Genomic DNA, 21,564 nt, shown 5'->3' with positions numbered 1-21,564 from the left:
GGACAATTTTGTGATGGACAGAGGGGAAGAGAGTTTGGGGAGCTGGGAGAATGGAGTGAAGGGTTGAAGTACAAATTAGTAGTTGATGAATGGTCACGGGGATGGGGAGCACAGCCTAGGGAATGCAATTAGCATTAATATGTTGGCTACATGAAGTGTCAGGTGAAGGAAGGAGCAATTGAGGGGATCATTTTATGAACTGTATAGATGTCTTACCAATGTACTGTATACTTGAAATTTAAATAAAGAAATTTTTAAAAAGCACAGGAATTAAAAGTTATCCAGTAACTTTACTACAAAAAATTTTTTTTAATTAAATTAATTGGGTAGATATTGGTTAATAAAATTATATAGATTTCAAGTGTATAATTTAATACTATGTCATATGTATATTGCATTCTGTGTTCACCACCCAAAGTTAAATTTCCTTCTGTCACCATGTATTAGGCCCCCCTTTGCCTTTATCTACCTCCTTCCTCTCCCCTTCCCTCTGGTAACCACTAAACTCTTATCTGTCACCATGAGTCTGTTTGTTTTGTTCATTTATTGCTTTCAGTTTTATAACCCACATATGGGTGAAATCGTATGGTTCTTGACTGTTTCCCTCTGACTTATTTCACTTAGCATGATATTTTCAAGATCCATCCATGTTATTGCAAATGGCAGTATTTCATATTTTCTTGTGGCTGAGTAGTAGTCCATTGTATATATGTACCACTTCTTCTTTTTCCAATCATCTATTGAAGGACACTTCAGTTGTTGCTATGTCTTGGCCACCGTGAATAATGCTGCAATGAACATTGGGGTGCATATATCTTTATAAATAAATGTTTTCAAACTTTTCAGGTAAATACCCAGAAGAGGGATTGCTGTGTCATATGATAATTCTATCCTTAATTTTGGGGGCAACCTCCATCCCATTTTCCATAGTAACTGTACCAATTTATATTCCTACCAACAGTGAATGAGGGTTCCTTTTTCTCCACAACCTCACCGATACTTGTTATTTCTTGTTTTGTTGAGGATAGCCATTCTAACATGTGTGAGGTGCTATCTCTTAGTGATTTTGATTTGCATTTCCCTAATAGTTAGTGAAGTTCAGCATTCTTCATATACTTGTTGGTTATTTGTATATCTTCTTGGGGGAAGTGTCTGTTCAGGTACTCTGTATATTTTTTAATTAGATTGTTTTGTTTTTGTTGAGTTGTATGAGTTTTTTATATATTTTGCACATTAACCCCTTATTAGAAGTGTTATTTGCAAAAATCTTCCCCTATTTGGTTGGTTTCCTCTTTGTTTTATTGATGGGTTTTTTTTGCTGCACAGAAGTTTTTAAATTTGATATAGTTTCATTCATTTATTTTTGCTTCTACTTCCCTTACCTTTGAGGTCAAATTCATAAAATCCTAAGAACAAGATGCTTAAGTTTCTATGTATTTTATTGTTTTAGGCCTAATGTTTAGGTCTTTGATTCATTTTGAGTTAATTTTGGTGTGTGGTAATTGATAAAGCCTATGGTTTTCTAAATTTCCCAGCACCATTTATTGAAGAGGCTTTTTTTCCCTCCATTGTATGTTTTTTGGCTCCATTGTCAAAAATTATTTGCCCATATATATGTGGGTTTGTTTCTGGTCTCTCAATTCTGTTTCATTTGTCTGAGTGTTTTTCTACCAACACTATGCTCTTTTGATTATTGTCACTCTGTAGTAGAATTTGAAGTCAGGAAGAGTGATACCTCAAGTTTTATTATTTTTTTTCTCAGCATTGCTTTGGCTATTCAAGGTCTTTTGAGGTTCCGTACAAATTCTATTTCTTTAAAAAATGCTGTTGGGATTTTGATGAGGTTTGCATTAAATCTGTATATTGCTTTGGGGTAATATGGCCACTCTATGTTGATTCTTCTAATCCATGAACACAAAATATCTTTCCATTTTTTGTGTGCCTTTTTCAATATTTTCAATTTTTTAAAAATTAGAGTTGACATCCAATATTATTTTATATTAGTTTCAGGTATACAACATAGTGGTTAAACATTTATATAATTTGCAAATTATATAATTTATATATTTTATATAATTTGCAAATTATATAAATGTTTAACCTAGTACCCACCTGGCACTATACACAGTTATTACAATATTATTGACTATGTTCCCTATGCTCTACCTTGCATCCATGTGACTCTTGTAACTACCAATTTGTAGTTCTTCATCCCTTCATCATTTTCACTCAGTCCTCCAAACTCCCCTCCCATCTGGCAATCACCGTTTGTACTCTGTATCTATGAGTCTGTTTTCATTTTGTTTGTTCATTTATTTTGTTCCTTAGATTCCACATATAAGTGAAATCATTTTTTGTCTTACTCTGTCTGATATATTTCACTTAGAATACCTTCTAGGTCCACCCATGTCATTGTAAATGGTAAAATTTCATTTATTTTTATGGCTGAGTAGTATTGCATTGCATATATTTGCCATTTCAGCTTTATCTAATCGTCTATTGATGGACGTTTAAATTGCTTCCATATCTTGGCTATTGTAAATAGCACTGCAGTGAACACAGGGGTATATATATCTTTTCAAATTAGTGTTTTGATTTTCTTCAGATAAATACTCAGAAGTGCAATTGCTGGGTCATATGGTATTTCTATTTTTGCAATGCCACCAACAGTGTATGAGGGTTCCCTTTTCTCCATATCTTGCCAACACTTGTTTGTTGATTTATTTATGATAGCCATCCTGGCAGGTGTGAGGTGATAGCTCATTGTAATTTTAATTTGCATTTCTCTGATGATTAGTGACATTGAGTATCTTTTTATATGGCTATTGGCCATCTGTATGTCCTCTTTGGAGAAATGCCTATTCAGGTACTCTGCCTGTTTTTTTAATTGAATTGTTTGTTTTTCGGTGTTGAGTTATATGAGTTTTTTTTTTTTTAAGATAAATTTTGGATATTAACCCTTTATCAAATGTGTCATAGGCAAATATCTTCTCCCACTCAGTAGATCGTCTTTCCATTTTGTTGATGGTTTCCTTTGCTGTGCAAAAACTTTTTAGTTTGAGGTAGTCCCATTTGTTTATTTTTTCTTTTGTTTCCCTTGCACCAAAAGATAAATCAGAAAAAATTATTACTAAGAGCAATGTCAGCTAATGTTTTCTTCTAGGAATTTTATAGTTTCAGGGCTTACATTTTAGTCTTTAACCCATTTTGAGTTTATTCTTGTATATAATGTAATAAAGTGGTCCAGTTTCTTTCTTTTTCTTTTTCGCATTTATCCGTCTAGTTTTCCAAACACCATTATTAAAGAGAATGTCTTTACCCCATTGTATATTCTTGCCTCCTTTGTCATATATTAAATGAGCGTATAGGCATGAATTTATTTCTGAGCTCTCTATTCTGTTTCATCGATATATGTGTCTGTTTTTATGCCAGTAACAGGCTGTTTTGATTACTATAGACGTGTAATATAGTTTGATATCAGGTAGTGTGATACTTTCAACTTCGTTCTTCTTTCTCAAGATTGCTGTGGCTATTTGGGGTCTTTTAAAGTTCCATGTAAATTTTTGGATTATTTGTTATAGTTCTGTGAATAATGCCATTGATATTTTGCTAATTGCATTGACTCTATAGATAGCTTTGGGTAGTGTGGTTATTTTAATGATGTTAATTCTTCTTATCCATGAGCACAGTATATGCTTCCACTTATTTGTATTTTTTTCAATTTCTTTTTTCAACGACTTATAATTTTCCAAGTAAAGGATTTTTGCCTTCTTGGTTTAATTTATTCCTGGATATTTCATTTTATCTTTTTTTTGATGCAATTATAAATGAGATTGTTTTCTTAATTTCTCTTTCTGATAGTTCATTATTGTTGTATAAAATGTAACTGATTTTTGAATATTAATTTTGAATCCTGCTACTTTACTGAATTCATTGATTAGTTCTAACAGTTTTTTGGTGTAATTTTTAGATTTCTCTCTGTATAGTATCATGTCATCTGCAAATAAGGGCAGTTTACTTCTTTCTTTACAATTTGGATGCCTTTTTTTTTTTCTGGTCTGATTGCCATAGCTAGAACTTCCAATACTATGATGAATAACAGTGGCGAACGTGGACATTCTTGTTCCTGATCTTAAAAAATACTTTTAGCTTTTCTCTATTGATAAGATGTTATTTGTGGGTTTGTCATATATGTCCTTTATTATGTTGAGTTATGTTACCTCTATTCCCATTTTGCTGAGAATTTTATCATAAATGGGTGATGGATGCTGAATTTTGTCAAATGCTTTTCTGTATCTATTGATATGATCATATGATTTTTATCCTTCAATCTGTGGTGTATAACATAAATTGATTTGCAGATATTGAACCAACCCTGCGTTCCAAAAATAAATCCCACTTTATCATGGTGTATGATCTTTTTAATGAACTTGGTTTGCCAATATTTTATTGAGGGTTTTTGCATCTATGTTCATCGTGGATATCAGCTTATAATTTTATTTGTTTTTAATGTCTTTATCTGGTTTTGGAATCAGGGTAATAATGGTAGTCTCATAAAAAGAATTAGGGAGACTTCCCTCTTACTGAATTTTTTGTAATAGTTTGAAAAGAATAGATGATCATTCTTTGTTTGGTAAAATTCACCTGTGAAGTCATCTGGTCCAAGACTTTTGTTTTTGAGGAGTTTTCTGATTACTCATTCAATTTCCTCTGTAGTAATCAGTCTGTTCAGATTTTCTGTTTCTTCTTGATTCAAGCCTGGATGATTGCATGTTTCTAAGAATGTATCCATTTCTTCCAGATTGTCTAATTTGTTTGCATATAAGTGCTTGTAGTATTTTCTTATAATCCTTTGTATTTCTGTGGAATCCATTGTCACTTCTCTTTCATTTCTGATTTTATTTATTTGGGTCTTCTCTCTTTTTTTCTTGATGAGTCTAGTTAGAGGTTTATCAATTTTTTAAATCTTTTCAAAGAAGAAGCTGTTGGTTTCATTGATCTTTTGTACTGTTTTTCTGGACTCTGTTTATTTCCACTCTGATCTTTATTATTTCATTCCTTCTACTCACTTTGGGCTTTTTTTGCTGTTCTTTTTCTAGTTCCTTTAGGTGTAAGGTTGGATTGTTTATTTGAGATTATTCTGTTTCTTGAAGTAGGCCTATATTACTATAAATTTACCTCTTAGGACTGCTCTCATTGTGTCATAGATTTTGGGTTGTTGTGTATTCATTTTAATTTGTCTCAGTATATCTTTTGATTTCTTTCTCATTCTCATTGTTAAGCCATTCATTGTTTTTAGCTTCCATGTATTTGTGTATTTTTAAGTTTTTTTTTGTAATTAATTTTTAGTTTCATACCATTGTGGTTGGAGAAAATGCTTGATATGATTTCAAACTTATTAAATTTACTGAGACTTGTTTTGTAGACTAACATGTGGTCTATCTTGGAAAATGTTTCATGTTCACTTGACAAAAATATATATTCTGCCGTGTTGAGATGAAACATTTTTAAAATATCAATTAAATCCATCTGATCTAGTGTATTATTTAAGGTCATTGTTTCCTTGTTGATTTTCTGTCTGGAAGATTTGCTCGTTGGTGTCAATGGGTTTAAAGTCCCCTTGTATGACTGTATTACTGTCTCTCTCTCCTTTTATGTCAGTCAATATTTGCTTTATATAGTTAGGAGCTTTTATGTTGGGTGCATAAATGTATACTAGGGGTATATCCTCTTGTTGGATTGGGTCTCTCTATCATTTGTAGATTTCTATCTTTGGTATCATTGATTCTTGCCTCCATCTGGTCAGCCCTACTTCCTAATATTGTTAGTTCATTCTTCATCTCTTTTATTGAGTTCTTCAGCTTCAGAATTTCTATTTGGTTCCTTTTTTAAAGTTTCAATCTCTTTGGTAAAGTACTACTTTTGTTCATTAATTTTATTTATGAATTTATTAAACTGCCTGAGTTTTCTTGTATCTCGTTGAGTTTTTTCAGAACTGCAATCTTGAATTCTCTGTCATTTAAATCACATATTTCCATGTCTTTAAGTTTATTTACTTATTAAGTTAATATTTTTAATATTATTTCAGAGCTGCCTTGTTACCTTGGTTGTTCATAGTATTTGAAGAATTATTTCTCTGCCTAGGCATTTATGGAAATAAAATCTGCTTTGTTGTTGTTAAGAGCGATACTTCTTTTTAGTAGGTTGATAAGAAGAGGTCTTTCTTTTGTTTTCCAATAGGTGGCGCTGAAGTGCAAGTGTTTTTTATTTTTCTCTTGCACTGCAGCTCCAGCTTCTTTGATGTCTGCAGGGCAATGGAAAATACTCTATATTCTCTGGGGAGATGAGCATCTATCTCTATGACTAAGTCATCTCGGTCTAGGTTTCAGGGTCCCACCCTTATGGTGGTTGGTGGGCTTTGGAGCCCATGAAATCCCAGCGCTGACCCCAGAACCAGACGCTGCTGGCAGTTGTGGCACTTCCCGAGTTGTCCCAGTTACCCCACTGGGATCAGTGGTGATGGGTGGGGGCAGGGTCGGCTGAGAATGGCTGCTCCTGCATTTGTGGCTTTGTTCTTTTCCCGGTATTGGCAAGTGCCAGACCTCAGCTGCCTTGCCTCTGTTTCTCCACCCTGTTACTGGGATTAGCCTCAGTGAGTAACTACCAGTCAAGAACCATCTCTCTAGTTTCAGGGCTGCAAATAGTGTGGTCTGTAACCTAACACTCATGCTACAGTTGCTTCTGGGGCCCACAGCTAGCTCTGGGAAGGTGAGGGGAGACAGCAAGGCTCTGTGGCTTTGTTTTCTTCCTGACAATGGTGGTTGCTAGACCACAGCTGCCACTGGTCACTGTGTTCTCATCTCTGCCCTGGTCATTGGGTTCAGCTGCTATATGTACTGGCCATTCAGGTAGGAATGCTCAGGGCTACAGAGAGTGCATGCTGCAACCTGATTCTTCCCCTCTCCTGAGATCCACAGTGAGCTTTGGACTGCGTCTTTTGCACTCATCTCTGCTCTTCTCTCTTCCCACCTCCCATGTATTCTCTGATTTGCCCATCATCAGATATTTCAATATATGGGTTTCTCATAAGTGTTTATGTCTTGAGCAGGGAATCTTTTGTTGAATTATAGCTGTTCGACTTGTTGTAAATTCAAGGGGAGAGACCAGAGGGACCTATGACATCATGCTTCTCTATTTGCTCCTTCCATATTTTGATATCATTTACTTGCTAGAGAAAACAGAGCTCTATACAAAGTTAGCCACACTACAAGAATAATTCAAGTACTATAAGTGCGGAATCAGTTGAAAAGGAGTTCTGCATGATATCAGAGGAAAGAGAAATCACTCTTGGTCATTATGGTCAGGAAAAGATGACAATGTAGGGTTAAACAACCAATATCTTTGAGTGTTCTTCAAAATACAATACAAAATTGCATTTTTATTATTTTTAAGATTTTTATTCTTTTTAACTTTTTAAAAATTAAATTTATTGGGGTAACGTTCGATTTAATACAATTATATACTTTTTAAGGTGAATATTATAATTTGACACCTAAATATTCTATTCTGTGTTTACCACCCAAAGTCCAGTTTCCTTCAGTTACCCTCCCCATAACTCCTATATTTGACCCCCTTTACCATGTCTACCTCCCCATTTTTCAGCCACCCCCAGCCCTCTGGTAATCATGTCTATTGTCTATATCCATGAGTCTCTGCTTGTTTGTCCTGTTCATTTGTTGCTTTTAGGTTTATATCCCACATATAAGTGATATCATGTGATTTTCAACTTTTTCTGTCTGGTTTATTTCACTTAGCATGATTATCTCGAGGTTCATCCATGCAGTCGCAAATAGCAGTATTTCATCTCTTCTTATGGCTGAGTAATATTCCATTGTATATATGTGCCACAGCTTCTTTGGCCAATCATCTATCGTAGGGACGCTTCAGTTGCTTCCATGTCCTGGCCACTGTGAATAATGCTGCTATGAACATCAGTGAGCAAATTTCTTTTCGGATATCGGTTTTCAAGTCTTTGGGGATAAATACCCAGTAGAGGGATTGCTGGATTATATGGTTGATCAACTCTTAGTTTTTTGAGGAACTTCCATACTGTTTTCCATAGTGGCTGTACCAATTTGCAGTCCCAGCAGCAGTGTATGAGGGTTCCTTTTTCTCTGCATCCTCTCCAACATTTGTTATTACTTCCTGTTGATGATAGCCATTTTAACAGGCATGAGATGGTATCTCATTGTGGTTTTGATTTGCATTTCTCTAACAGGTAGCAATGTTGAGCATCTTTTCATATATTTTTGGCCATTTGTATGTCCTCCAGGGAGAAGTGTCTGTTCAGGTCCTCTGTCTATTTTTTGATTGGATCATTTTTTTGTTTTTGTTATTGAGTCGTATGAGTTCTTTGTATATTTTAGATATTAGGCCCTTATCGGAAGTGTTCCTTGCAAATGTATTTTCCCCATTGAGAGGGTAGTCTCTTTACATTGTTGACAATTCCTTTTGCTGAGCAGAAACTTTTTAGGTTGATATAGTCCCATTCATTTATTTTTGCTTTTACTTCCCTTGCCTTTGAGGTCAAATTCATAAAATCCTCTTTAAGTCCAAGGTCCTTGAGTTTCGTTCCCACGTTTTCTTCTATACATTTTATTGTTTCAGGTATTATATTCAGGTCCTTAATCCATTTTTAGTTGATTTTGGTGTGTGGTAATAGACAACTGTCTAGTGTCATTCTTTTGCAGGTGGCTTTCCCAGCACCATTTATTGAAGAGCATTTCCTTTCTCCACTGTATGTTTTTAGCTTTTTTGTTGAAAATTATTTGCCCATATCAATATGAGTTTATTTCTGGATGCTCGATTCTGTTCCACTGGTCTGTGTGTCTGTTTTGCTGCCAATACCATGCCCTTTTCATTATTGTCGCTTTGTAGTATAATTTGAAGTCGGGCAGAGTAATGCCTCCAGCCTCGTTCTTTTATCTCAGGATAGCTTTGGAAATTCGGGGTCTTTTGTGGTTCTATTGAAATCTGATTTTTTGTTCTATTTCTTTAAAAAATGCCAATGGGATTTTGATGGGGATTGCATTATATTTGTATAATGCTTTAGGTAATATGGTCATTTTAACTATGTTGATTCTTCCAATCCAAGAGCACAGAATATCTTTCCATTTCTTTGTATCTTCTTCGATTTCTTTTAATAGGGTCTTATAGTTTTCATTATATAGGTCCTTCACATGTTTTGTTAGATTTATCCCTAGGTATTTTATTCTTTTTGTTGCAATTGCAAAAGGAATTATTTTTTCCACTTCTTTTTCTGACACTTCTTTATTAGAGTATAGGAACACTATGGATTTTTGAACATTGATTTTGTATCCAGGAACTTTGCAAATACAGTATCCTGTATTTGCTTATTGTTTCTAGTAGAGAATCATGTCATCCGCAAATGGTGACATTTTGTCTTTTTCGTTTCCTATTTGGATGCATTTTATAACATTCTCTTGCCTGATTGCACTCTCTAGGACCTCCAATGTTATATTGAATAACAGTGGTGATAGTGGACAGCCTTGTCTTATTCCTGATCTTAGAGGGAAGGTTTTTAGTTTTTCACCATTAAGTATAATGTTGGCTGAGGGTTTGTCATATGTGGCCTTTGTTATGTTAAGATACTTTCCTTCTATACCAACTTCGTTAAGTGTTTTTATCATAAATGGATGCTGTATCTTGTCAAAGGCTTTTTCTGCATCTATTCATATGATCATAAGATATTATTTTATAATTTGTTTATGTGGTGTATCACATTAATCAATTTGTTGACTCATTCCTGTGCTCCTGCGATGAAGCCCAATTGATTGTGGTGTGTAATCTTTCTAAGATGTTGCTGTATTCGGTTCACTTGTATGTCACTTAGGATTCCTGCATATGCATTGATGAGAGATATTGGTCTGTAGTGTTCTCTTTTTTGTGTTATCTTTACCAGGTTTTTGTAGCAGAGTAATATTGGCCTCACAGAATGTGTTGGGAAGTATTTCCTCCTCTTCGATTTTTTGGAAGAAGTTGAGGAGAATAGGTATTAAATCTTTGAATGTTTGGTAGAATTCACTGGTGAAGCCACCTGGTCCTGGGCTTTTACTTTTTGGTAGGTTTTTGATGATTGTTTCAATTTCCATACAGCTGATCGGTCTATTTAGATTTTCTAGGTCTTCTTGATTCATTCCAGGAAGGTTATATCTTTCTAAGTACTGGTCCATTTCTTCTAGGTTATTCAATTTGGTATTTCATAGTATTCTTCTGTGATCCTTTGTATTTCTGCAGTGTCTGTCATAATTTCTCCTCTTTTATCCCTGATTTTGTTTATGTGTGTCCTTTCTCTTTTTTCTTTAGTGAGTCTAGGCAGAGGTTTTTCAATTTTATTAACCTTCTCGAAGAACCAGGTCTTTGTTGCATTTATTTTTTCAATTGATTTTTTTTTCCAATTTCATTTATTTCTGCTCTAATTTTGATGATTTCTTTCCTTCTGCTGACTTTAGGCCTCATTTGTTCTTCCTTTTCTAGTTTTTTCAGATAAAGCATTAGGTTGTTTATTTGGGCTCATTCTTGTTTTTGGAGATCAGTCTGTAATGACGTGAACTTTCCTCTTATGACTGCTTTTGCCGTGTCCCAAAAGTTTCAATATGTTGTACTATCATTATCATTCGTTTCTATGTATCACTTGATCTCTCTTTTTATTTCTTCCCTGACCCAGTTATTCCTCAGTAGCATGTTGTTTAATCTTCATGTATTTGTGGTTCTTCCTGATTCCTTTTTGCAGTTGATCTCTAGTTTCAAAGCATTATGATCAGAGAATATGGTTGGTATGATTACAACTCTCTTATATTTGTTGAGGCTGTCTCTGTGTCCCAGTATGTGGTCGATTCTTGAGAATGTTCCATGTGCACTAGAGAAGAAAGTATAAGCAGCTGTTGTGGAATGAAAGGCTCTGTAAATGTCAATTATGTCCAGTTTGTCTAATGTGTCATTTAAGGATGTTATTTCCTTATAGAATTTCTGTTTGGATGACCTGTCCATATCCGACAGTGGGGTGTTTAGGTCCCTACTACGATAGTGTTTTGGTCTGTTTCTTCCTTTAGTTCTATTAGTAATTGCTTTACATATTTCGGGGCTCTCTGATCGTGAGCATAGATATTAATGAGTGTTATGTCTTCTTGGTGCATGATTCCCTTTATCATTGTGAAGTGTCCCTCAGTATATTTATTTACCTTTTTGATTTTGAAGTCTATTTCGTCTGATATTAGTAATGCTACTCCCGCTTTTCTCTGAATGCCATTGCTTGAAATATCATTTTCCACCCTTTCACTTTTAATCTATATTTGTCTTTGGAGCTGAGATGTGTGTCCTGGAGACAGCATATGGTTGGGTTTTGTTTTTTGATTCATTCTGCAACTCTGTGCATTTTTATTGGTGAGTTCAGTCCATTTACGTTTAGGAAGATTATTGAAATATGAAGTCTTCTTATAGCCATTTTATCTTTTGCTTTCTGGTAGCTCGGTGTTTCCAATGCTTCCTTGTCCTTGTGTTTCTGTTTTCTTTATTTTGGTTGGTTTTTGTGGGTTTTGCCTCTGGTTCTTCTTGTTTTATGTTATATATTTCAGTTCTGAATCTTCCATGTGGTTGCCATTACAAATATGTAAAGGATAATTTTATATATACACAATTGTGCATTTTCTTCTGCACGTACCTTATCTCCATTCAACTTTGGGAATTTGGTTCTTTGAATCCTTCCCTTTAGAGTCATTATTGTCTCAATTAGTTCCTATGTATGCTGAATATTCATTATTATGTGGCTATAGCAATTCTCTTATTATTATTTAAGCTTATAATGCCCTGTTCTTAGTAAGTGTCACACTCCTCTACTTCTATTTGCCTGATAGTCACTTCACTTCTAATTATGGTTTTTTGTTTGTTTGTTTGTTTGTTTTGTTTTTTGTCATTTTGTTTTAGGTGAGCTGACACCTTTCAGAATTTCCTGTAGTGCAGACCTCGTAGTGGAGAATTTCCTCAATTTTTGTATGTCTGGAAAGTTCTTAATTTCTCCTTCATATCTAAAGGAGAGCTTAGCTGGATGCATTATTCTAGGCTGATAGTTCCTTTCACTTAATAGTTTAAATATTTGATTCTATTCCTTTCTGGCTTGTAAGGTTTGTGCTGAGAAATTCAATGATAATCTAATGGGTTTTCCTTTATAAGTTACCATCTTCTTTTCCCTTGCTGTCCTGAGATTTCTTTGTCGTTAATTTTTGATAACTTAATACAATGTGCCTTGGTGAAGGCCTTTTTGAGTTGAGATAATTGGATATTCTGTTGACTTCTTGAATTCCAAGCTCCAGCTTGTTCCTTTGATTTGGGAAATTCTCATCCACCATTTGTCTGAAAATGCTTTCTAGTCCCTGCTCCTTTTCCTCCCTTCGATAATGCCCATTATTCTTATGTTTCCTCTCCTGGTGGTATCAGCTAGTTTTTGTATTTCTCTTTCATTATTTTTCATTCTTCGGTTTCTTTCTTCTTTCTTCTGATTTATTTCTAGATTTTTGTCTTCGATATTCCTGATCCTTTGCTCCATTTGGGCGACTTTATTTCCCAGGCTTGCTATTTCATTTTTCAACTCTTGCAGTGTGTTCTTCATCTCCAGAATTTCTATTTCGTTCTTTTTGAGGGTTTCAATCTCCTTGCTCTGCTCATCTAGTTGTTTTTTCAGTTCCTGAAATTGTTAATATGACTCGTTTCAGATCCCACTGAGTTTTTTCAGAAGTAGCATCCTGAATTCTCTGTTACTTAGGTCACATATTTCTATGTCTGTAAGCTTATTTTCTGGAGATTTTTCTCATTCTTTCTGAGATGCCTTGTCGCCTTGGTTGTTCACAGTGTTTAATGGATTATTTTTTTTGCCTGGGCATTAATGGAAATGTATTCTGCTTTTTTCCCAGAAAAAAAAAAATTTATTATCTTAAGGTCTCTCTAGCCTGTTGCAAAGAAGGCATTTTTCTTTTGGTTTCCAGTAGGTGGTTTCTAAGCCTCTTGTATCCCTGCTTTGAATAAAGGCTTAATAATGCCTTTTTATTTTCTTATAGACATTTAATCACACTCACTACCCTCAGTTTCAGTCCCTGTCAGTGTTAGCAACAGTTTCAGCAGCGTTTGCTCAGAATGCCCTGGGCCTCCTTGGTGTTTCGTCTCTGAGAGTATGGGGGACGGGCCCTCTGGGTTAGGTGTTGGGCGCTGCAGCACAGCCTCATTTTTGCAACTGCGGCCAGTACAAATCAACTGTTGTTTCTCTGTCGGCTGCTTCTCTGCTTTCTGCCATGATGACTGGGCCCTTCCTCCAGCTGCGTGGAACTCAAAACTCTCCCAGACAGGGCTGCTCAGGGAACTTGCCTCACCTTCTCCCCCTCCCGCTTCTCCTACAGGTAAGGAAGCTCTGGTGGCTGTGAGAGGCAGTTTCTTTATTTCTCCCATTCCATTGCCTGACACCTGGGGTTCTGGCCTGTGGTAGCTCTTATGTGCAGATCCTATGTCTAGACGTGCTGGTGTGCAGTTTGGGTGTTTTTTGTTAAGTTTTAGATGTTCAGTCTATTGTTGTTTCAAGGGGAGAGATCTGGGGACTTTTCTCACTCTTCCATGTTTCTCCAAACTTTGCATCTTTATTATTGTTGGTGGCATATACAGTTCTCAATAATAGTTAACATTTATTGAGTGCTTACTCTGTCAAAAACCAATCAATATACTATATCACCTCTCAAATAACATGGTATATAAAATTTTATAGTTAAGTAGGTAGAGAATCTACTTTTGTGCTAGGAACTACATCAGTTATATATAAATTATTTCATCTAATCTGCTCAACTATCATGATATGGGTATTATCATTCTCATTTTACTGAAGGAGACACTGTGGCTCAGAGAGTTTCAGTAACACACATGGCAGCAGAGCAAGATTTCTAACCCTATTCTACCTGATGTCACAGTTCTAGTTTTATCTTATATGCTTAACTGGTCTCTTCTGGAAATTTTCTTTCTTCTATTAATTTGCTAAAAAAAATACTTTACTGATTCATTCTTTCCAGTCATCCTTGGGGCTAACACAAGGCAAAATTAGCATACTCAGTGGGCAGTAAGCCCATTGGCGGTTTTACCTCTCAGGTCATCCTGATGGCCATGAACAAGTCCAACAGCCTACGTCCTTCCCTCAGTTCTGAGAAGAAAATGACTTGTAGTCTGAGGACATCCATTTTTACATATAAATACGAAATGCCTTGCTAATAACCTACTAGGATTACTAAATTCTCATACTTATAACTAAAATTAATGGTAAACTCATTTACTGAGGTCTCTGATTTAGTATTCTTAGAACTTGAGCTGCTTCACATGTTGACTGAACACATGTTGATAGTTGTAATTCTTACAATTTAAGGGAGGGAGTTTTCTTATAATATTATCTTGAGTTGGTCACTTGGTTTCCAATTTCTACTCATCTCGATTTATTCAGATATTTTTACAATTACTGTTAGGTTTACTTTTGTAGATCATTTTGTTCTTGCATAACTAAAGTTGTAAATTTTAGACTCTCATTTCTTCATGGATTCTTCTTATCATTCAATTCTTTTTCTTTTCTTTCTTTCTTTTTAACTGAAAAGTGAGAATAAAAATTAAGAACTATCTAGATAAAGGGAAAGATTTTCAATGATTTCTAGCTTTCACTTGCCTTATAAATGTTAGATGAACATTTTGGCAGTTCAGAACATTTCTAGAGGGTAGATATTACAGTTGGCATATGCCAAACTCACAGATATGGAAGGCCAACCAAGGGATTTGCACATCCACAGATTTTGGTATACGCAGTGGTCCTGGAACCACTCCTCTGTGGGTATTGGAGGACAACTGTATTTTCCCTAATTTAAAGAAGAGAAAAATGAGGCCCAGAAAGATTAAGCGACTTGTTAACTTTTCAGAGCTAATAAGGAAATGAAATTACAACTCAGGTCTCCTGATTCCAAAACTGTGCTCCTTCTATTACATTATACTATCAATCCCAGAGTGTTTGCTATCTAATTCTCACCTGCAGATTTCTTTTCCTCTGCTTATTTGGCTGAATATAACTCTAATAATTACTGACCATATAGTAAAATTTAATTAGTGTTAACTTCGGGAAAACCAAATTCTATTATCAGGTATTCAAATATTACTAAGCTGTTAAACTGGTGTGTGAGTATTTTTTTGTTGTAAAGAATTTTTGGATGTAACAGCTTTTTTTTTTTTGCAACAAGATGTAACACATTTGTATTTCCAGGAATGAAATAGATACTAAGTAAACTGCTGTGGGTAACATGGCTCTAGATGTATACATTTGAATAAAGAATAAGAAAAAGAAAAAAAAGCTTTGACTTTGGAATTTCTTGCAGGCATTCTGCAAAGGCTCACTGATCTTGGAACATTTGGATGTCTCTTACTGCCAACAGCTATCAAATGAGATTATTAAAGCACTGGCCATTTATTGCAGTAACCTCACATATCTCAGCATCGCTGGCTGTCCAAAGGTATGCGCAGAAGTCAGAGCTCAGACATGTAAAACTGAAGTACTGCCAAAGAACTCAGGCAGGGTAGCAGTTCAGGGGTTGGATTCATCATAGAACTTGTTTTCTTTGCCATGTCTTAGGTATTCATTAGATTTTTTTTCTTTCCCCAATTGGAAATAGCTTTATGATTTTATTTGTGTCAATATAGAATTTTTAAAAAGTTTAAAACAATCCTCACACAAATATAAAAATGTGTCAAAGATATATTTAATTCATTAATGAGAAAACCAGCAAAATGGTAAAGCCAGTTCATAGAGCATTTGATCAAACTGAGTATTTATAGTAACTAAAGAAAGAATGTTGGAATGTATTTTTGGGTTAGATCCAAAATTGGTTAATGACCTATAAGGTAATAAATCTATAACCTTGGAGCTATAGTTTCTACCAGACAAAAATAATTTGCATCTCTCTTGTACAAAAATACAATAAGTTATAACATGTAACTTTACTGAGTTTTGGCCCTAATATAAATAATTTATCAAACAAAAGCATAATTCTATATGGAATTCCTCAGATGAGCCTGTTAATGTTCCAGTATGACACTGAAAGTACATACAATCATCTTTCGTCTTATTTTGAAGTATTCAACGATTTTCCTTGATACTTGTTTATAAAAGAAATATGTACTCATTGTAAACTATTTGGACTACATATAAAATCATAAAGGAGAGAATAAAAATCCATTGTCATACCATGATCCAGACATAACCCTTTGTTGACATTTTATACTTATTCTTCTAGAATTTTTTTCTATGTACAGAGATTAGAAGTAGTTATAGAAGGTCTTTAAAAAACAAGAGACTCATACTTTCCAAAATACATTGTAACCTACTTTCTTTTCTCTTAATATGCTATGGACATGTTTCTGTGTCAAGAAATAGAGGTTTCAGGGTCTGGATTAATGTGGCAGATTGAATATACACATAAAAATTATTCCCTTTTGAAACCCTACCAAAACTGCAGAAGGATGAGGGCCCACATTGATAGGGAAAACAAGAGAAGACAAAAGCAACAAAAAATTTAGAAGTCTAAAATAGATGGACTAATTTAGCAGACCAAATATAGAGTTGTTTTTTTGTTGTTTTTTTTTTTCAAAATGATTATTTTATTATCTTTCATGGCTTCTATGATTCAGAAATTCAGGGAAGGCTCTGTTGTGTGGTCCTGCCTTTGAGATCTCTCATGTGGTTATGATCACATGGGAGCAGGAGCTAAACCAGTGGAAATGGCTAGCCATCTCTCTCCTCATATATTTCTAGGACATCTCCTTTTAGTCTCTTTGTATTATCAGACATGGCAGCCTTAAGGCATTTGAAATGAGTACATTAAGGCTGAGGGCCTTAAAAATGACTATTTCAGTAAATAAGTTGGAAGCTGCCTCACCTTCTTTGAGATAACTCAAAATTCACACATCTTTTTTCTTCAGGTGTACAACACAGTAGTTATACATTTATGTAACTTATGAAGTGATCACTTCAATAAATCCAGTACTCATCTGACAGCATATATAGTTATTACAATATTATTGACTATATTTACCATGCTATACTCTACATCTCCATGACTATTTGTACCTCTTAATCCACTCCCAATTTCACCCACTCCCTCAACCCCCTCCTATCTGACAATCATCAAAATGTTCTCTGTATCTATGTACTTGTTTCTGTTCTGTTTTTTCCTTCATCCTGTTCTCTAGAGTCTACATGTAAGTGAAATCACATGACATTTGTCTTTCTTGTATGATTAACTTCCCTTAGCACAATATCCTCTAGGCATTCATCTTGTTGCAGATGGCAAGATTTCAACCTTTTTTAAGGCCAAGTAATATTCCATTGTATATATTTACCACCTCTTCTTTATTTGTTCATCCACTGATGAACTCCCAGGTTGCCCCCATACCTTGGCTACTGTAAATAATGCTGCAATGAACATATAGATTCAAATGTCCCTTCGAAGTAATGTTGTGGGTTTCTTTGGATAAATAAGTGGGATTAGTGGGGTTTTTTTTTTTTCTCTTCTTATAGCCTTTATTTTAAAGTCTATTTTGTCTGGTATAAATATTGCTACCCTACCTTTTTTTCCTCCAATTTTATGAAATATCTTTTTCCTTCCCTTTACTTTTAGTCTGTGTGTTTCTTTTGATCTGAAGTAAGTCTATTGTAGCTAGCGTATGTAAGAGTTTTATTTTCTTATGCATTCAGTCAACCTATGTCTTTGATTGGAGCATTTAATCCATTTACATTTAAAGTAATTGTTCATAGGTATGTAGATATTGCCATTTTATTATTCACATTTTTTATCTTTTTTTTCTTCTTTTTAAAGAAGTCCTTTTAATATTTCTTATATTAGTTCGGTGTTGATGAACTCCTTTAGCTTTTTCTTGTCTGAGAAGCTCTTTATCGTTTGATTCTTAATGATAGTTTTGCTGGTTAGAGTAATCTTGGTTATAGATCCTTACTTTTCATCACATTGAATATTTTGTGCCAGTCCCTTTGGCCTGCAAATTTTCTGTTGAGAAATTAGCTGACAGTTTTATGGGAGCTCCCTTGTAGTTAATTAGATGCTTGTCTCTTACTGCTTTTAAGAGTCTCTCTTTGTCTTTAACTTTTAGCATCTTAATCATGATGTGTCTTGGTGTGGGTTTCTTTGGGTTCATCTTGTTTGAGACTCTCTGTGCTTCCTCGGCTTGTATGTCTATCTCCTTTGCTAGATTATAGAAGTTTTCCATTATTATTTTTTCAAGTAAGTTTTCAAATCCTGCTCTTTCTCTTCTCCTTCTGGTACTCCTATGATAGAAATGTTGGTATGCTTGATGTTGTACCAGCGGCCCTTTAAATTATACTCATTTAATTTTTTTTTTATTTTTGCTGTTCTTATTGGCTATTTTCTTCTACCTTATCTTCTAAATCACCTATCCAGTCCTCTGCTTCATCTAATCTACTATTGATTTACTCTAATGTATTCTTCATTTCAGTTATTGTATTCTTCATTTCTAACTGTTTTTTATATTTTTTATCTCAATTTTTGTTTTCTACTCTTTGTTGAAGTTCTCACTGAGTTCATCTACTCTTCCCCTAAGTTCATTTAGCATCCTTATAACCAGTGATTTGAACTCTGCATCTTTAGATTGCTTATCTCCATTTTGTTTAGTTCTTTTTGTGGAGCTTTGTTATGTTCTTTCATTTGGGACATATTTTCTTGTCTTCCCATTTTGGCTGCCTCTTTGTGTTTGTTTCTATGTATTAGGTAGAACTCTTACATCTCTCATATCCACTAGGTATCCTGTGGGGCCCAATGGTACAGTCTCTCTGGTCACCTAAGCTCCAGGTGTGTCCCATATATGGGTTGTGTGTGCCCTCGTGTTGTAGTTGAGCCTTGGTGGCTGTTTGCATGTCAATGAGAGAGATTGACTTTCAAGCTATTTTTTGTGAGAACTGGCAGTGACTACAGCGGAGAAGCTGTTGAGCTGGAGCTGACCCTATGAAACAGGATATGCTTTAGCAGGGCTCTGGTGCCTGCCCAGTCTTCTCTTTAGGTGTGTCATTTGTGAAGGTGGTTGGGTGGTGCTCCAGTGTGGTCTGAAGCTGGCCACCAGGAGTGTTGGATCTGGGGCCTCTTGGGAGGTGCTCTGGTGCATACCAAGATCAGCTACTGCCTCTGCCCTGCCCAGGGCCACTTGGTATGAGGTACAAAATGATCTGCAGATAGTTGCCACTTTTTCTAGGCTTAAAGGTGCTTGGGAGAGGCTAAGGTACAAAGTGAAGCTAGCTGCCATAAGTGCCAGGCTTGGGACTGCTTAGAAAGAGATACCAGGCACAATGAGGCTAGATGCTGCCTGTTTGAGGTTTATAAACCTTTGAGAGCTTTTAAGAAAGTCTTCAGCATGAGCCAAGACAGGCTATTTGTAAGAAAAAGCCACTGGAAACGGCTTCAGTGCACCCACAAGTTGGGTGTGGTAGGATCTCAGAGAATCACCAGGGCAGTGTGAATGTTCTTAGCCATGTTGATGGAGACTCAGATATGGCATCCACTTGTGCAGGCTGGGTGAGGGATAGTTTCAACAAAGGAAAAATGGATTCTGCTGCCTTTCTGTCTGAGAGAAAACTGTCCCTCCAGCCCTTGCCCTGAAGCTAGACAATTTTGTTTTTGAGAGTTAAGTAAAAATATTTCGTTATCTTTTAAAAGTTAATTAATTGATTTTTTATGATGACATTTGTTAATGAAATCCAGTAAGTTTCAGCTATGTATTTTAACAGTAAGGCATATATACATATATTTACATTGTATAGTCACCTCCCATAGTTGGGTTTCGTTCTATCACCACATACATATTTGACCTCTTTCACCCCATCTACCTCCACTCTAACCCCTCCACCCTACCCTCTGATAACCACTAGTCTAGTGTCCATGTCCATGAATCTCTGTTTGTTTGTCCTGTTCGCTTGTTGCTTTTAGGTTTATATCCCACATATAAGTGATATCATGTGATTTTCAACTTTTTCTTTCTGGCTTATTTCACTTAGCATGATTATCTTGAGGTCCATCCATGTTGTCGCAAATGACAGTATTTCATTTTGTCTTATGGCTGAGTAATAGTCCATTGTATATATGTACCACAGCTTCTTTATCCAATTATCTATCGTAAGGCACTTCGGTTGCTTCCATGTCCTGGCCACTGTGAATAATGCTGCTATAATCATCGGTATGCAAATATCTTTTTGGATATGAATTTTCATTTAATTTTTTTAAAATTAATTTATTTATTTTAATTAGTTTCAAGTATTGAGATATGAGTTTTCAAGTCTTTGGGACAAATACCCAGAAGAAGGATTGCTGGATCATATGTTAGATCAATTATTAGTTTTTTGAAGAAACTCTATACTGTTTTCCATAGTGGCTGTACCAATTTCTAGACCCACCAGCAGTGTATGAGAGTTCCTTTTTCTCTACATCTTCTCCAACATTTTATTACTTGTCCTTTGATTATAGCTATTCTAACAAGAGATGGAATCTCGTTGTGGTTTTGATTTGCATTTCCCTAATAGCTAGCAATGTTGAGCATCTTTTCATATGTTTGTTGGCCATTTGTATGTCTTTTTGGGAGTGTCTGTTCAGGTCCTCTGCCCATTTTTTGATTGGATCATTTGTTTTGTTGTTTTTATTGAGGTGTATATTTTGGATAATAGAACCTTATTGGCTGCATTACTTGCAAAAACATTTTTTCAATTCAGATGTTTGTCTTTTACCTGGTTTATGGTTTCTTTTGCTGAGCAGAAGCTTTTTAGTTTGATGTAGTCCCATTCATTTATTTTAGCTTTTACTTACCTTGTCTTTGAGGTCAAAGTCATAAAATCCTTCTTAAGTCTATGATCCTTGAGTTTAGTCCCTATGTTTTCTTCTAGGCATTTTATTGTTTCAAGTCTTATATTCAGGTCCCTAATCCATTTTGAGTTAATATTGGTGTGTGGTAATAGACAACAGTCTAGTGTCATTCTTTTGCAGATGGCCTTCCATGTTTTCCAGCACCATTTATTAAAGATGCTTTCCTTTCCCACAGTTATGTTTTTGGCTTTTTTGTTGAAAATCATTTGCCTATATCAATATGGCTTTACTTCTGGACTCTCCATTCTGTTCTATGGTCTGTGTGTCTGTTTTGCTGCCAATACCATGCCCTTTTGATTACTGTCGCCTTGTAGTATAATTTGAAGTCGGGCAGAGTGATGCCTCCAGCCTTGTTCTTTTATCTCAGGATGGCTTTGGAAATTCGGGGTCTTTTGTGGTTCCATTGAAATCTGATTTTTTTGTTCTATTTCTTTAAAAAATGCCAATGGGATTTTGAGGCGGATTGCATTAAATTTGTATAATGCTTTAGGTAATATGGTCATTTTAACTATGTTGATTCTTCCAATCCAAGAGCACAGAATATCTTTCC

General features: G+C 35.2%; 1 protein-coding gene across 1 annotated transcript in view; it reads left to right on the top strand.

The window, feature by feature from the left end:
• The window catches only part of FBXL13 (F-box and leucine rich repeat protein 13), a 260,635-nt gene that overhangs the window by 220,429 nt on the left and 18,642 nt on the right, over positions 1-21,564 (top strand). Inside the window, exon 19 of the mRNA XM_039848951.1 lies at positions 15,459-15,593. Within this exon, the coding sequence (XP_039704885.1) occupies positions 15,459-15,593 (135 nt within the window). The remainder of the gene's footprint in view (positions 1-15,458; positions 15,594-21,564) is intronic.

The sequence above is a fragment of the Pteropus medius genome, unplaced genomic scaffold (assembly GCF_902729225.1).
Source record: "Pteropus medius unplaced genomic scaffold, Ma_sr-lr_union100, whole genome shotgun sequence".
NCBI classification, from domain to species: domain Eukaryota; kingdom Metazoa; phylum Chordata; class Mammalia; order Chiroptera; family Pteropodidae; genus Pteropus; species Pteropus medius.
This window is presented reverse-complemented; position numbering and strand designations above follow the sequence as displayed.